Consider the following 18,119-nt stretch of genomic DNA (forward strand, 5'->3'; position numbering starts at 1 on the left):
TATATTTTTATTAAAAGATAAATGCTTTATTTTAAAAAAATATAATAGTAGTTTGTTTTTTTATTTTTGAATAAGTTATTGACGTTTTTATTTTGTCCGATAACTTCCGCATCACCCGTTATTACTGATTAATGGTTTATTAATCAGTACTTGACCCAGGGATAATATTATCTTCATGGAGATGCGGAGCTACATCAAACTTATCTTTGGAGATAAGCTTCCATCGACGAATTTCAACACAGTCAAAATTTTGCTGAATATAAAGAAGTTTATCAACTTTCTCAGACTGAAGTCTAATTCTCTTGCACGAAACAATGCTTCAGCATGAAGAAAAAGCCCGTTCGGAGAAGAAGATGATGCTGGAATGCAAAGCCAATTCTAAGCAACAGCTGAAAGAAGTGGATGCTTCAACTCATTTGCTTTCCATCAGTTTAAAATGTTGTTCAGGCCATCAACTTTTGTTGGTTTTGGCATGGATTTGTACTCATCTGTCTGAATTGGAGATTTGACCACGATGGGCTGCATCTGAGATTCTTGAAGTTCTTGTGAGAGAGCAAATGCCATTAAGGGATCTTCTTCTTCATTGGTTTTGACCCGATTTACTTGTAAAAACTGTAATACTAAAATAATTTTTGTGACGTCACATTCAACTAACCCCCCTCCTTCTCCTTGTCACAAAATTTTGCTTTGGCGATTAATTAATGCATTTTACTAAAGTTTTGTTTTACTCCAAATGGCCCCAAAAGAAAAACCTGTCAAAATCTCAGATTTTCTAGCCCATTTTCGTCATTTTTGTTAGAAGCGAAGTCTTGCGTGATTTTTAAACCATACGGGATCCGTCTAGAAACCAGAACTCGCGCCCATCTAAATTCCGTTCCCGTAAGCCCAGATAAAAACCGTACGGGGCCGGTTTGCTATTGCTGGCTGGGTCTTATAAAACATATCGGTGTTTTTTCACCGATCAACTATCAAAACTTCTACAGATGGTGTTCGATTGACGTCACGATGTAAACATTTTTAACGTCACGTGATAGAATACCATCTATATAACACTACTATATACTAAAAACACTGTGATTGACCCTTCTTGAAGTATTTTCTTAATACTTCTTATTATTGTCTTTTTTATCCAAAAAATGGAAAGAAAAGATTTCAAACACTTGAAAAAACTTAAATACACTATTATCAACTAATATTTAACATTGGTAGCTGAAAACATAATTTCTACTTGCAGGCAAAAAGTAAGTTTTTGGCTACTGATTAAATATAAGCTTGGCTTATATTTACGTAGCCTATTTCTATTTGCTACTATTTTAACTCCAGTGTCTTCCATTTTTACGCTTGTCATTGAAACAAATAACCTTAACTGACTTGAAATTTAATTTATTTACTATATATCTTGAACGTATCTTGAAAATTTTAAGTTAAAAAAGATTTAAAAAGGTGGCGATTTAAAAATGGTAGCTTAGTTAAGCACTTTGAAAGTTGATTTGGCTTTTAAATCAAATTTATTATGGCAGTAACAATATCAAAAATAAAGAAAATGTTGATAGAAATGTTAAACGAATACAAAAAAGAAACTGAAGTTATAATAAACGAATACAAAAAAGAAACTGAAGTTATAATAAACGAATACAAAAAACAACAAGAAAAAAGAAACTGAAGAATAAAACAACAAGAAAAAAGAAACTGAAGTTAAAAAATAAAATAACAAGAAAAGAACTTTGCTGGCATCCTAAATTTCAATTTAAAAACGTTAAAAAGAATTATTTGAATTTAATTGAAAAAAATGGTGGCCATACAGTTTTAAGTCTAATTAAAATATCCGTTTTTTTACGTTTTACAAAAATTTAATTTCTAACTTATTTCCATAAAAATTTTTATAAAAATATATTTTTAATATCAAAGTTTATAATATTAGTGATTTACACAATTTTTTACATTTTTAAAAAGGTTTTTGTTTTTGTCAGTTAATCTAAATTCAGCAGCACCAAGTGATAAAGCGCCGAGTAATCAAGTCACATTCTTGATTATTGCAATTAATAATAAACGTTGCACTTGCAGCAAATAAACGTTGCACTTGCAGCAAATAAACGTTGCACTTGCAGCAAGATTTGTTATTATTTAGAATCACAAACATCTCGTTGTTGTTTATTTTAATCAGAGGCTTGATTGTTCAAACTAAACTTCGGTTTTTACTTTTAAACTTTTAAACTTTATTTAAGAATATTTACTTTTTAGATTTCAACGAACTTTTAATTTAAAAGTTACATAATGCTTTTTTTTTTCTACATAAATTTATTCAAATTATGTCATCGAAAAAAGAGAAATACAAAATTAAATATGATTCTACAACGCCAATATTAGATGAAATATCTATATCTTTTTTTCATCATTTTTTGCCATTTCAGTTTGTAGGACAGTTTCTTGCTTCTGGTCAACTCTGTCGAAGCTTCTAAAAAAAATTGATAAGACAGTTAAGCTCCTTTGGCAAGATCAAGTCTAGAACAAGTATCTTCAACTATGATTTAAAGATTCTAAAATTTAATGAGATGATCAGTCGAGTATTTCCAATTATGCAGAACATGGACATTTAGTTTTTCTGAAATCTTACAATAAGCAATGTCTGAGTCATACATAAGACATCTTTCAACGCTCGCGAAAATCTTTAGTGTTTCCGTCCCAGTTTCCATGAAGAGTCTGTGCTTTTGACTATCATATATAAAGAATTATATAAAGAAATCAAAAAATCACTTAATTGGAAACTAAATTAATTTGAATTTATAGTTTTTGTTTAAAAACATAGTTTGATATAATAGACATGCTTAAAGTTTGAGACAATTTAATAAAAGTTTGTTAACGGAGTTACTTGGTTGTCACAAGTTGTAACAAAAGTGAGTTACTTGTTTGTCGCAAGTTGTGACAAAAGGGAGTTTTTTGTTTGTCACAAGTTGTGATAAAAGGGAGTTACTTGTTTGTCGCAAGTTGTGACAAAAGGGAGTTTTTTGTTTTTCACAAGTTGTGATAAAAGGGAGTTACTTGTTTGTCACAAGTTGTGATAAAAGGGAGTTTTTTGTTTTTCACAAGTTGTGATAAAAGGGAGTTACTTGTTTGTCACAAGTTGCTGAGCTTCATGAGCTTCTTTTGTGGCAATGGCTCATAATTCAATTTAGCTGTGCAGAATCGGCTTTGATCTCAAACAATGATTGATAGTTCAACAAACTGAAAAATAATGCAATTTGCATATTATTCAGTTTGTTGCGTGAATGAACTTGAGCTTGTACCATTTGTTTCTTTAAACTTTTCTTTTACTCGAAATTTTCATTGGCCTTTTCATTTCTAATCTTGCAAATAAAACCTTCTCGTTTCAGAATATTTTAAGTGAGTGGTTTAATGTTAATCGAACAAAAAATAAATAGCTCAAAAAACAAAACTTTTGTGTCACCTTTTTTCTTATTTATTTATAGATTTTGTTTTTAAATGTTTATAAACATAGAAGAACTCATTTTTGCAGTAATCCCCAAAAGTATATGCTTAGCTACACAACTCATTGCTTGGCATGCTATCAATCAGTCTATAATTGAGTCAAGCTATCAATCAGTCTATGATTGAGTCAAGTTACCAATCAATCTATAAATGAGTCAAGTTCTCTTTAAATTAAATCATAACCAAAGTACTCAAAAATATTAAACATAAAAAATCATCACCAACTAATCCTTTCAATATATCTTTTACGTGGTCTTCGTAGTAACTTTCCATCTGCTGAATCTTAACTCTTGCAAAGTTATTCAAACTTACTTGATCTTTGTGAGACTAATTTGAATTTGGCTATTTCTTTTTTAGATATCTGTATTCACATGATTTGCTTGGGCGTATACTTACTCATCAACCTATTTTTTGAGAAATTAGGTTTGAATTCTCTGAACATTCTTTTAAGTGCATTCTAACCCTGTTGGCACTAAAGCTCATAACTTCTGCATTTCTTAATCTATTAGTCAGATAGTTTACTTCATGACTCATTTTCAAGACAACTTTAACCACTGCCTGACCTTAGCTTGTGTTAAGTTTCTTCTTCACATCACTTTTATAATACTACTGTATAAAATTTAAAACATAGTTAAGGTATGTCCATTCATTATTTCAATAAAATAAGGGAAAGAAGTCTGAAAGTTGTTGACAATTATTGACATGGGGAAAGGGGGAGGTCAAGAAAAGTTGATGCCTTTATAAATTAAATTAAATTATTAGAAAAAAAAAAGTTTTCTTTCAGGTTTGGGAGGGGGTGAGGGGAAGAAGAGTAGTTAAATGTTGACGTAATTTAATATGAGAGGGGGAAGCTAGCTTTGGAATTTTGACAAATTGTTGACAAGCGGGAGGGAGGAAGGTGTAAAAATTGTTGACATAATTAAGGGACAGCCACAAGGTAGATTTTTAAGATTCAATTTTTTTAGTCTGTAATAGATATATTTGACCTTGTTGTTATTCATATTAATATGTTGTTCATATGCTCAAACACTGTCCAATACTCAATGCTCAAACACTGTCCAATACTCAATGCTCAAACACTGGTGACTAACAAGTCCAATACTGCTAGTTAAATCGCTTCGTAGTACGGTACTACTACAAAAATAGTTCTACAACTATTGTCGTAGAAGACAATCTTTAATCCACAATTATAAGCAAAATAGATTTTGATTTTAAATAGAGGTTTAAGTTTAGAAAAAAGCTGGGTGGGCCATAGTACAGGGGTCCCCACAAAATTACGGTTCTCAAAAACTAAAGATAAAAAAATTGACTTGTGTTTTATGATGCAACTGGGCGCAGCAATAACAGAAAATTTACTTCAATTTACACAATGAATAACTTGGCATGCCAGCTGCATCAGCTTTCATGCACAACATTTAAACGAGACATAGGTGTTTTTTTGAATAACAATCTGAAGGTTAAAACACAAGCAAAGACTTATTTCTTAACCTTCTGCATCAGCTGCATCAGCTAGCAACCGAATGCTTGGCTTTTCGAGGTCGAAGTTCAGCATTATGGCGCACTCTGTATACTTCATACGTTCGCACACATATAAAATTTGCAGTACAAGCCACCATTTTCAGCTCAAGACATAGCCAAACTCGAACAAGTTCAAAACCGAGCCACAAAACATGGTGCCAACTTCAAATACTTGCCTTATATTTAGAGACTTTCATAAATTAACTTGACAAAGCTAACCAAACAACAAGAAATAGTAGATCTTATTAAGCAATACAAAATCATAAGCAAATCGACAAAGTTAACTTCTCAGTCCCTCAGCTTCAGCCAAACACCGAGTGTTTAAAGTACTGTCTCCGACCGCATGGACACACAACACAACTAAAAGCACAACTCGCACGAAACTGTGCAGAAAGAAACAACTTCCTCACTAATCGTGTTGTCAAACCATGGAATGCTTTTACCAATAATACAATGGACTCGAAAAACCTGAACAACTTGAATATGAACTTTCTTTGCTTTTGGCGTCTTAACTTTATCTGAAATCTAAAAACTATATTTTCATTACAGAGTAGCCTGGTGTGCCACTCTTTGTCAATAACTTGTAAATTTTATATAAACAAACAAACTTGATGACTTGATAAAAGTAGACAATATAATCAAGAACAAAATCCGAACAAAAAATTTTTTAAAAGGCGAACTTTGCTTGGTTATTTCAAAAAGAAATTCTTGAAATTTTGATTTAAAAAAAATTTTCTGAAATTCACAGCCCAGGAAGACCATTCCCCCACACCCTCGTGGGGGAAGTTTTCCACATCAACATGACATAGGGGCCCACCGGTGTAAATCCGGCCCTTGATTATCAAATGACAGAGTATTAAAGTTAGTTTTTATTTCCTATAATTTAGATATCGAAAATCAAATATGTGATACAGAATAATCTATGAACTGAAGTTAACAAGAATTTATTCTGGGCAGTATTACTGAACGGAGTTACTGAACGGACGTTGCTAAACATTCTGTATGTTTAGTAAGATTGGTTCAGTAACTTTTAAAATTTTGTATTAATTGTTGACATAATAAATTTGAAAGTAACATGTAAAAAGTTTTTTTAATTTAAAAAATCTAAAATTCAAAAAAAAAACAAAAAAAACATGTTTTTTTTGCCAAAAAAACACAGAATAGAAAAAACATTTTTTTTTTGCAACTCTAGTTCTAATACATGCTTGTAATCAGGTTCTAATACATCCTATAAACAGTTTCTAATACAATCTTGTAAAAACCTATCACGCAACAACATAAAAGTATAAAGATAAAAACCTGAGTTAAACTCTACGTATTTCATTTTTTGAGTCACAGCTTATATTAGTAACATTTGTATCAGTAGGCACGCGACCTAAAAAAGACGTCTTTTGAACGTTCAAATAAAAGACGTTTAAAAGACGTTTTTTTACGTACCGTGCCCAGTGGGGATATATATTTTGCTTAACATCACTGACATTATTTTCTAAGTTAAATAAACGTGATTTTATGATAACGCTAATGATAACGCTTATCTTAACGTTAATGATAACTTTAATGATAATGTTAAAAATAACTCTACTATAAAGTTAAAGATAACGTTAATGATAACGTCAACGACTAATAAATTATGTTACAATTTAAACGTTTGTTTAATGTGTCTCTAAAAATACACGTTTAAGCCTTTAACTCAAATTTAACAATAAAACAACGTTTTTAGCGTAGTTTAGCCTAACGTGTTTAGCGTAGTAACGTTATGCTAACACTCCAATTTTTATTCAAGGTTGCATTAACGTTGAAATGTTTGTTTTGTGCATTAACGTTTATAAAGTTTACAACGGGCGTTAACTAAATCAGCGTCTGCTTTAGATCTGGTGCTTTTGAAAAATATTCTAGCAAATATGTAAATTGTCTCGAAACAGCCTTATCGTTGTTAATATTGTCTTTTGACTGTTTTTTTAATTTTTAAAATCTAAATAACTTACAGTTATCATTATGACAAAAGCCATTTTAAGCCATTTACTGATTTGACTATTATTATTAACTGACGTCATGAATAAATTGTTATTAAGTTTCAGTACACGACTAATGAAATGACGTATTATTTTGGCATTGAAGTAACATTAATTAAATTTTAAATATTTGGTCATGACCTATATATTTATAAATTTTTTAAGCAACGTCACACTAACTTTTTAATCCATGTAGCTAATTGATCGGTGCATTTGTAGCTTCGTTTCTGTCTACCATATTCTGTAAATTCAATTGCTTTAATCTCTACATGTAAATCCATGGTATTTAGTTGGCATATATATTTTGAAAATGTTTTTAATTATCATAAGAGAAATATGGACGGCTTCTTAAAAAAAATGTACTCAAATTGTAGCCGAATCAGCAAGAACAACCTTTTTAAGTAGCTAGCGCTTTTGTGTTAAAACTTGCAATCAAATCTTCCTTTTTCGACAATCCTTGAAACAGGAAACTGAAACAATTAATAATAATTGACTGTAATCCAAAATCTGTAACTTTCTCGAAACCATTAACGGTGTGTGTTTTAAAAAACAAGATTAGCGGACATTTAGTGACTATAGTTCAATAGATTATTAATTAAAAGAAATTGGATAACGTAAAAACAATAAAACATGTTTTAATACTTACGTTTAAACAATTTTATAAATTTTTTGCAAGTTACTAAAAACAATTTTTTTTAATTAAATAATTTATAAACATCTGGATGTTAATATAAATGTGTGTGTGCGCGCACGCGTGTATGTTATTGTTTACTTTATTATACTATACGGTATACAAATCCAAAAACATATTCTGTGGCGTTAAAGCAATAGTAAAATCAGCATTACTATCTATTACACTTCTTACATGTATATTAAACCATAGTTCACCAACTTTAACTAATTCATGATTTAGAATTAGCTATATTACTCTAAATGTTTTTTTCAAAATAAGTTTTTCAAACGAATTGGGAGTTGATTCTTAGAAGAGTCGTGGCCCGAAATCCTAACTGTGGATTACCCTTAAAACTAATGAAAAAATTAATTTTTTTTTTCAAAGCCTTTTTTGTAGTGTTTTAATAACTGTTTATGCAAAAAACCAAAATATATTTAAATTGTCGGTTATTTTTTGTTCATGAAAAAATTTTTTGGAGTGTTTCTTTAACGAGTAGACAAATTTGCTTTAATATTATTTGCATACAAAGAACGATATTCAGAATACCTAAGTTTAGTGCAAAAACAAAAATAAAAATATATACAAATTATAAAAAAAGATAAACTATAAAAATGGTTTATATAAAGTTTCACATAAATATAGGAATATCTGCCATTTTTTTTAAGCTAAAAATTTTTTTTTCGATGCATCAGAAAAAATTTCAAAACCTTGACATTTTAAAATATCAAAGGAAGTGTTATACCAGATATAATTATTTCTTTTTAAAAACATGTCCGTTGTAATTGTTGATTGATAATATTGAATAATATTTAGTATATATTCTAACCATAGATAGATAAAGTATTTTGTTTCTTTCTATAGTACGTCACTAGTTTTCTATTGTTTGGTATTATTATTTAAATTTAAATGACAAAAATGTAAAATATTATTTACATTTTTGTCAATTAAAACAATTTCTTTGACAGCACTCCAACTTTGGATAAGCTTTGGTATTATAAAAAATATGTTTATTATTCCTAACTATTTATAATCACTTTTTATTTATAATCGTTATTTTAATGCATTAATTATTGTTTCCGTTAAAAAGATCTTTATCGACAGTTATAAAAAATCAATATTGGTTTTTTTGATGCTTTTATTAAAAAAATTAAAGAAATAACGAAAGTTATCTATAATTATGAACAAGAAAATAGAGAGTAAAAAAGAAAGCCAAAACAAAATTAAAAAAGACATTTTTAACTCATCGACTGAACTTCAATGCCCGGCGGGTAATAATTTTGCGATAGTTCTAGTGAAGCTCGGTAGATAAAAATTACAAATAAACTTGGCGACAATCGCCTCCTTTGATGGAACATATAACGTTTGAAAAACACACTAGGGGTTATCTCACCTCGGTTAAATTAAGAATAAGTTGACAAGGGGATTATTTTACCTGATAATAAGCATTCCATTGTGAGATTTAGTTTTAAAGTAAAAAAAAACTTAGACTACGTTAAAACATATATTGCTACTTGTGTTATCACTTGGTACTCAAACTTTTAATATTGTATTAGTTTCTATTGATATTCTTGTTGTCATAGAAACAAATGGTTTGTATAATTAGTTTTGTTGAAATAATATTAGAAGACATTTGTATTCATCACCCTGAGTATTAGTGAACAATGTAAAAACTATGTTTTAGAAGTTAACAAAAATTTATTTGTAAAAAAAAAGCTAAACCTTCTACTAAACCTTCATAGTTTAATGTTTAAACTATCCAAGCCTAATTGGCTCTTTGTTGTCAACTCGCTCTTTTTTGCTGTTTAGTAGAAGTTTAGTAGTAAAAAGTTAACTTTTAAAAAAGGTTTATTATTTTTGTTATTATAGCGATTTTTGTATTTTATTTTATATACTAAACTGTTAGACATTAAAATTTCTTTTACTGTAAGTCTCTCAGGTGACTAAGTAAGCTACATCAAAAGGTTCTACTTGGATTTTATCGGAATGTAAAATCCATTAAATCAATGAAATTGGTAGCAAACAAAACTAACCCCCTTAAATTACTTGTTTTTATACAAATACTCATAGTAAAATTTAAAATTAACGGGAGTTGATTTTACAATATTGTTAGTATTATTAGAGGATTCTGTTATTTTAAGAAGTGTACATAGTTTTTAACAAAGTAGAAAGAGTTACCCAATCCTGTTTTTCATTTATCTTGCGTTTAATGATCAGAAAAGAAATTAAAACGAAAGTAGTATCTAGATAGTAATTAAAACGATGCTCATTCCCAATTGAGCTTTATGTATAACCATTATTTTACAAAATACCATCAAGTAACACCCGACACTTTAAAAATATGTTTGTTATATCAAGTCATCGAACTTCTGTTATAAGTGTTTTTGTTTTTAAAGTTATTTAAACAACGCAAGTGTTAAAACCGTTATTTTGAACAATTGTCGCTTTTTTTATTTGGTATAAACTACTTGATATTATTTTTGGAATATTAAGTAACGAAAAGCGCGAACATTTTCCCCATACTAATGACTTAAATAAAAAACATTTAGAACAGTTTTTTTTTAAAAATAATGTGAGTATTTGTCGTGTATTTATTGTGTCGTGCATTTCAAACGCGATATCATTAAGACTTTGGTTTCTCAATAAATATTATTTTAGATACGCTCTCATAATGAAATTTGATAAAATTATAAATTGAGTCATATGTGACTAGGTTTTAAGAGCACTACACATTTATTTTGCGACTAAAAGATAAATATCTTTATTTTTTTTTTGTTTTAAAAAAGAAACCCTAAAAAACGTTTTTTATTAAAACAGAATCAACATAAAAAGCTTGTTAAACCATCTCGAAAACAAACAACGTTCATTTTATTGGAATTGATAAACTCCTATAAATTCTTTCATGTTTGACGCATTTAAGTTTGATTCCATTGTTTTTAATATTTTTTAACAAAACTTAAAATTAGATATGATATATATGTGTGTGTGTGTGTGTGTGTGTGTGTGTGTGTGTGTGTGTGTGTGTGTGTGTGTGTGTGTGTGTGTGTGTGTGTGTGTGTGTGTGTGTGTGTATATATATATATATATATATATATATATATATATATATATATATATAAACATAATTAAAAACTTTACTGTTCAAAGAAATTTTACTTCACTGTAGTATTTTATCAATATTTATATGGTGTGCATTCTGTTTAAAAGTATATATATATATATATATATATATATATATATATATATATATATATATATATATATATATATATATATATATATATATATATATATATATATATATATATATATATATATATACACACACACGCACACGCACATATATATACATATATGAATATATATACATATATATGTTTATATATACGAAGACCTCAGTGGAAAAACCGGCGTTATCACATTTAAAAAGTATTGAGAAAGTATTTGTTGATCAATAATAAATGTCTTTATTTAAAGCAAAGAAAAAAAAATTTTTGTATAAAAAATTAAAAAATGTTTTGTTTTGAATAAATTTTAAATAAAATAATTATAATATAAATTTTTTTAAATTGCTTAGTTTCATTTGCTTTAAATAAAGACTTTTATTAATGATCAATAAATACCTTCTCAATACTTTTTAAATGTGACAACGCCGATTTTTCCACTGAGGTCTTCATATATATACATGTCTATATATATATGTCTATATATATGTCTATATATATATATATATATATATATATATATATATATATATATATATATATATATATATATATATATATATATATATATATATATATATGTCTATATATATATATATATATATATATATATATATATATATATATATATATATATATATATATATATATATATATATACATATATATATATATATATATATATGTATATATATATATATATATATATATATATATATATATATATATATATATATATATATATATATATATATATATAAATATATATGCGTTTTATTTTATAACTTTTTTTTTGTGTACATAAAAAACTTCTACATGAGTACTATGCGAAGAGTCTGGTTCCTAGCAACGTAACGTAAAACGTTTCTTTAAAAAATGGAGCTTAATTTTTTTTTAAATAACCTTATATGAACGCCACCTCAAAAAAAATAAATCGCACTATTCATAAATGTTTATCAATAGACAAATAATTAATGCAGTAAATGACCTTTTGTTTACTATCCTAGTTGAAAACAAAAATCCTTAATCAAAACTTTGCGTCAATTCATGTCGGAATCTTATTTATTAATCGAATATCACGTTTGCATAATATAATAATCCCATAATCCTATCTCACTCATCATATGAATTGGGTGTCAACACATTAAAAATTCTCTTGTTAAAATATATTGCTCTTTATTTTGTTAGCTTAAATATATTGCTTGGTCATTTGGATAAGTTTTTAGTCGTTCGTAAGTTGTTCATTTGCAGTTCTTAAAAAGATATTGTTGCGCTTTGGTCAGTCAACTTTTTTATTTTTATTTGATTTGTCTTTGTTTTTAAAAATATTACGCTACTAGACGCTAAATAAAACTTAATTGTTGACACAATTTAGGATTGTTTGTTAAAACTCTAACGTTCTAGAAAAAATGTCTGTCAACATATTTGACCGCTTTGTTTATTTTAAGCCCTAAACTCGTGGCTTTTAAGATGATTGTTTCCTGACTTCATATTTTTCCCACGAAATTCGACACTTATACCAAAGTTAATTCTGACATTTTGTTTACTTTGTTACGCATTCTTGGCATTAAGTGAACAGTTAGCTTCTATTGATAAATTAGTAAATATTTTGCACTAAAAAATTTATTATTAATGTCGCTCTTTACATTTTAAAATGAACTTGTGTTGAATATGTATAGCATGTGTAAATTTCATTAATAATTACTTTATTTATATTTAGCACTAAAAGATCAATTCGTTATACCGATCATGATGTTCAGTAGACAAGCAGCTGAAGACACTAATTTGCCCAAAGACTATTTCAGATTTTGGAGTCACGATAAAAAAGAACTCATTCCAGGTTTGCCAGATATGTCTGTATTTTCGCATAAACGAAGCGACCTGATATTTGAAGATCCACGGAATTCGCCGCCTTCTTTTAAAATACATAAGCATTCTTTAGTGCAGCACGCCCCTTACTTATCACCAACAACTTTTTCTCCAAAACAACAATATATGTTGTCTCCATTACCGGCTCCGAAACCACCTATTTCTTATTTTTCGTCTGCTTTACCGGCTCCGAAACCACCTATTCCGCCTTTGCCGATTTTGTCACTTAAGCAACACTCTTGTATAAAAGGATGTGTTCAATGTAGTGGACTCACTAACTTAGATATAGCTGCGTTCTATTGGTCAATGTTAGCTATGCGTGGGTACCCAGATTTAAAAGCAAGAACAGATCCGAATGAACTACAACAACCAATGTCTCCACCTTCAAATCCTGATTTAACATTTTCAAAACCATTTAGTCCATCGGATAGTTTATCAAGTGCTGATTCTGAGCCTCTTTCACCAACAAGTTCATTATCCAGCGATTATACAAATAAAGATGCTAGTATGAAGTGTCATGTATGTCATAAATCTTATTCTCACTCTCGATTATTGAACAGACACATGCAGTCTCATACATCGTACAAGAAACATCATTGCCCACGATGTCACAAAGGATTTAACGATGCCTTTGATTTAAAACGTCATATAAGAACTCATACTGGTATTAAGCCTTTCCAATGCGGTATGTGTGAAAAGTCGTTTACTCAGGTATGCATTATATTTATTTATTTTTCTTTTTTACTTGTCCTAGATCAAATAATCTAATATTTAAATTTTTAAAATTTTGTATTTCTTGTATGTATTTAGCGCTGTTCACTTGAGGCTCATATGACGCGAGTTCATAACATTTCACAAAAATTTGCTTTTCGAGAAAGGCGTCCAAAACTTTTTGTTTGCGAACAATGTGGGACAACCTTTTTGGATAACACCAAATTTCGTCAACATGAAAAAGAGGGACAGTGTATGTCAGGAATTATGAAGAAATAAAAGGTGAATAGCAACGATGAAGATGAAGATGATAAAAATACAATTTTTAATTAAAAAGTAAAGCTAGCATCTTAGTATTCCTCAAAGTGCATCTATCCTTGAAGATCGGAATTTTTTTTTTTCTATTTGTTTGAAAACGTCCTTTATAATTACGGACATATGTTACGGTTGAGCTCCTTTTTACAACTTATATTAAGTTAACCAATAGTTGCTCAATTAATTTGCCTTTTCGGGCAAGATTATATAATATTATGTTAGTTTTTTTGTATTATATATTGTTTTGTTTTTTTGTAAATACGGCGCCTAAGTCTAGATTTAATGCCAACTATACTTACAATGAAAATCAAGTAATATTGATGATTTATCTTGCTTCAATAAATATTCAAAAAATTTCAAATTTACAAAGAGTTTTACTTAAAATATAAATAAATTTTCTTCTGATAAATATTCAGGCATTTAATCTAGGTTTGCATTTACGCGGACAATTTAATTTAATCACGCGTAAAAGCATATATTACTCGTTAAGGTTATTTTAAGTAATGATATTGTTATTTAGTTTAAACTGTTCCGTTTTCATCTGATTAAAATTTTTTTTTTTAATTAAAAAAAACAAAAAAAACAATATTGATGAAATAAAAACTATAACGACAACAGTTACCGTTTTTGTAACGATGGAAACGAATAGAGATAAACTAATACAAGTAGTAAAACTTTTTTTAGATATTATATTTTAGAAAATTATATATTGTTTTATATTTGTGGTTTGTGATTCTCTACATTAGAGACTGTTATTTTTTTAATATAAAACTTTATTTTAAACAGAGATTGTTGCTTGCGTAATGTAATCATGTTGTTTTTTTTAAATGATAGAAACAAACTGTTTTACCGATAACACATTCTGTCTAGTAATTCTGTCAAATCAATTATTCTTTTCTGTACTTTGATACTCGTAAATTTTAATAAAAATAAAAGTAATTTGCTTTTAGACATTTAAAGGTTGTTTATTTTATCTTTTACAGTTTAAGAATTGGAACAGTTTTTTTGCAATAATTGTTTTTCATAAAAAAATTTTAATTTGTAGATGCTAAAATGGTTTGTAGACTCAAGTTTATTACAGTATTTTTTTGTAGAACTTTTTGTAGGAAAATATAATCTGTAAATATTATAAAAACTAATAGTTTTTTGTTTGTATTTTCTTTTTGTTATTGATTTTATTTTACCTTAGGGTAACACGCTGTTATGTAAGTAAAGCCATCTGCCACCATTACACCTGCCACCATTACAACTTGCCACCATTACAACCTGCCGCCATTACACCTACCACCATTACACCTGCCACCATTACAATCTGCCACCATTACAACCTGCCACCATTACAACCTGCCACCATTACAACCTGCCACCATTACAACCTGCCACCATTACAACCTGCCACCATTACACCTACCACCATTACATCTGCCACCATTACACAATAGTTTTAAGATTTGAAATTTTTTTGATATGCAACTCTAAAATAGTGCACAACTCAATATGAAACTGAAATTTACGTTCATTGATTTTATTTGGTTACCAGCTCTTTTTTAAATTAACTTATTTTTAAATATCGAAGATGCGTTAAATACTTATTATATCTAAAAAAATATTTAGGATTATATTTAAGATATTTATTATCAAACCTTAAAATCTTATAGAATATATAAATAAGTAAATATAAATAATAATATAAATATAAATATGGAATGTATAAATGTATAGAATAGAGAAATCTTAAATCTTATTTTAAACAATAAACGTACACCAAGATAAGCCGTGACGGATCCAGCATTTTTTGGTGTTTAAGATAGCTAACTTTGAGACATAGAGCAAACTCCAAACATTTGTATGTTTATATTTATGTCAAATAATGATGATTTGCAAAATATTTCAGGGCATTTTTGTTCCCAGCTTTCAATCATCGCAATTTTTTGCAAAGCATCATTATTTAACATAGGTATAAATATACAAAGTTTGGAGTTTGCTCCATGTCTGAAAGTTAGTTATCTTAAACACCAAAAAATGCTGGATCCGTCACTGAAGATAAGGTTTGGCATTCATTATGAGTCACTGAATTAAAACTTTCTGTTCTAATATAAACCAATAGAAAAAATACAACTGATATTACAAAAAAACTTAATACTGCAAAACAGAAAATACAACAACGCAGATAAGATATAACATGTTCTAAAATTTTATTACATCAGAATAAAAATATGATTAAAATTATGCTGTATATACTGCTATGCTATTTTTTACTGAATGTTGAAGTAAACCGAAACCCAATTCTAATGAAGCTCAATGCACAAGATAAAAACACATAAATTATTTACAAAATACTTGAAAAATAATTAAAAGAGATAAGGTAACACTAATGGACATTTTGTTAAACTTCTTAAATTTTTAACGCATTGTTGTTATTTTTGTATTCTAAATAGAAACAACAATATTTTTTTAATTTTATTTTTGTACATGCTTTCTGTCATTGTCAATTTTTTGTTTCTTTTGTGAACAAACAATACTGCTTATGGCTTTTTCTTCAAATCCTCTTTTCATTTCTAAAGCTTTTTGTAAAACCTCTTTATTATATACAGGGTTATATTCATCATCATTGAGTCAATCTATGTATTTTACATCGATTGGAAGGCAGGGTTGTCGGTTATATGTAAGGAAAAATAGTGAGTACCCCATTGAATTATATACTTTAAAAAGTAGAGCAAAAAAGATTCCATCTAAAACTGACACCCAATTTTAAAAATTTTCATTTAAGACCTTTATGATTGCTTTCTTATTGTTTGGTTATGTCCCTCTACAAGGTCATTAGCTTGTAGATGGTAAGCCGGGGTAGAATGCTGCTGAGTACCTGTCATGTCATATAATGCAATCGATACAGAGTTTACAAACTCCCGACCTTGGTTATTGATTTGTATTTTCAAACAACCATGTCTGCATATAACTTTATAGAGAAAGGGTGCTACTGATACTGCTTTTATGTTGCTTAGAGGTTCAGCTTCAGTCCGTTTAGAAAAATAATCAAAAAGAACAATCATAAATTTGAATCCATTCGATTCAGATAATTGAATTAAATCCACACCAACTTGCTTCCTTACTTGTTGTTTCACTTTAATAGGTTATAAAGCAAGAGAGACTTTAAGATTTCTGTTGGAGGTTTTCTGACATCGCGCACCTTGATTTATTTGCTTTGTGATATCCCCCACTATTAAATGCCAAAAAAAATCTTAAAGATATTTTCTTTCTAACAGTATTAATGCCAAGGTGACTGGCTAATGCAACAGCTTTCTCTTAAGTTCCTAGACCTCATGAACTTCTTTAACCATGTTTAGCTGCTCTTCTCGATCTATTACCACAATCACCTACGAGAAACAAAAGTTTGTTTGTAGACATTTAAATAAAAACAATAATTAGAACAAAAAAAAATGTTTTAAATGTTAAAACTTTTTTTGAAATTTTGAATTAGTTAAAAAGTTTTCCTCACCATGCCAATATTTTTTTTGCAATACATCAATTTATTGTCTATAATTGCAAAGTTTTTACATTGCCTTTTAAAGTTTGTCTTTTATCCTCTCTCGTTTACATCTTCAGGAAACTTTTTATCATTCAAATATTTTCTGATATCATGAAAGTTAAACGCAAAAAAAAAAAAAACGCCAAAAACTGTATAATAAAAAAGTCAGTAAAATAATAACGATAACAGTAAAATTCCAACGTTGAAATTTTACTGCGTTGTAAAATTTTAACGTTGGAATTTTGCTGCGCAGTAAAATTTTAACGGTAGTAAATTAAAAACGCTAACCGGCTGGGTAAATAGCTTTTTCATTTTATTTGTTTGTCCTCGCTGAAAGAAAAAAGTATCAACAGTTTTGCTGAACTTTGAATAAATTTTGAACAATTTCACATCTAAGAAGAACGCTCAAGAGAATCACAAACAACTCAAATGTTTTTTTTCTTGTTTTTTTTTTTATTATTATTATTGCTTTTGTTAACACCCAACAAAGTTTTTTTAAATTAGTTTTTAAAATGTGTAAAGTTTTGATAAAAATGTTTTTTATTATTTTTTTAATTTGGTTTTGATTATTTTAATTATTTATTTGGTTTTGATTATTTGATTACTAAAAAGAAAAAATTTGCAAATTGTATTTAAGGTTAGTTTAACGTTTGATTTTGAGCGTCTTACGATATTCTGTTTGCTCATCTGAATCTACTTTTGATGTTAGTTGCATTTTATTTTTTATTAACTTTACTTTGATGCGGTTAATTAGCCTATCTGTTTTATGGTAAAATATTTTCAAATGT

General features: G+C 28.2%; 1 protein-coding gene across 1 annotated transcript; it reads left to right on the top strand.

Moving 5' to 3' along the window:
* The first annotated feature begins 9,254 nt into the window (after positions 1–9,254).
* LOC101236199 (transcriptional regulator ovo) lies at positions 9,255–14,030 on the top strand. Its single transcript, XM_065787820.1, has 3 exons — positions 9,255–9,278; positions 12,631–13,490; positions 13,590–14,030. Exons 2-3 carry the CDS (start codon positions 12,660–12,662, stop codon positions 13,767–13,769), a joined length of 1,011 nt encoding a protein of 336 aa, XP_065643892.1. The 5' UTR covers positions 9,255–9,278; positions 12,631–12,659; the 3' UTR covers positions 13,770–14,030.
* The last annotated feature ends 4,089 nt before the right edge of the window (positions 14,031–18,119 follow it).

The sequence above is a fragment of the Hydra vulgaris genome, chromosome 01 (genome assembly GCF_038396675.1).
Source record: "Hydra vulgaris chromosome 01, alternate assembly HydraT2T_AEP".
NCBI classification, from domain to species: Eukaryota; Metazoa; Cnidaria; class Hydrozoa; order Anthoathecata; family Hydridae; genus Hydra; species Hydra vulgaris.

Excerpts from the sequence above, each read along its gene's own strand:
- LOC101236199 (XM_065787820.1), top strand. The coding sequence starts at position 12,660 with ATGATGTTCAGTAGACAAGCAGCTGAAGACACTAATTTGCCCAAAGAC. Across the intron at positions 13,491-13,589 it reads GTGAAAAGTCGTTTACTCAG|CGCTGTTCACTTGAGGCTCA; the intron begins GTATGCATTATA and ends GTATGTATTTAG.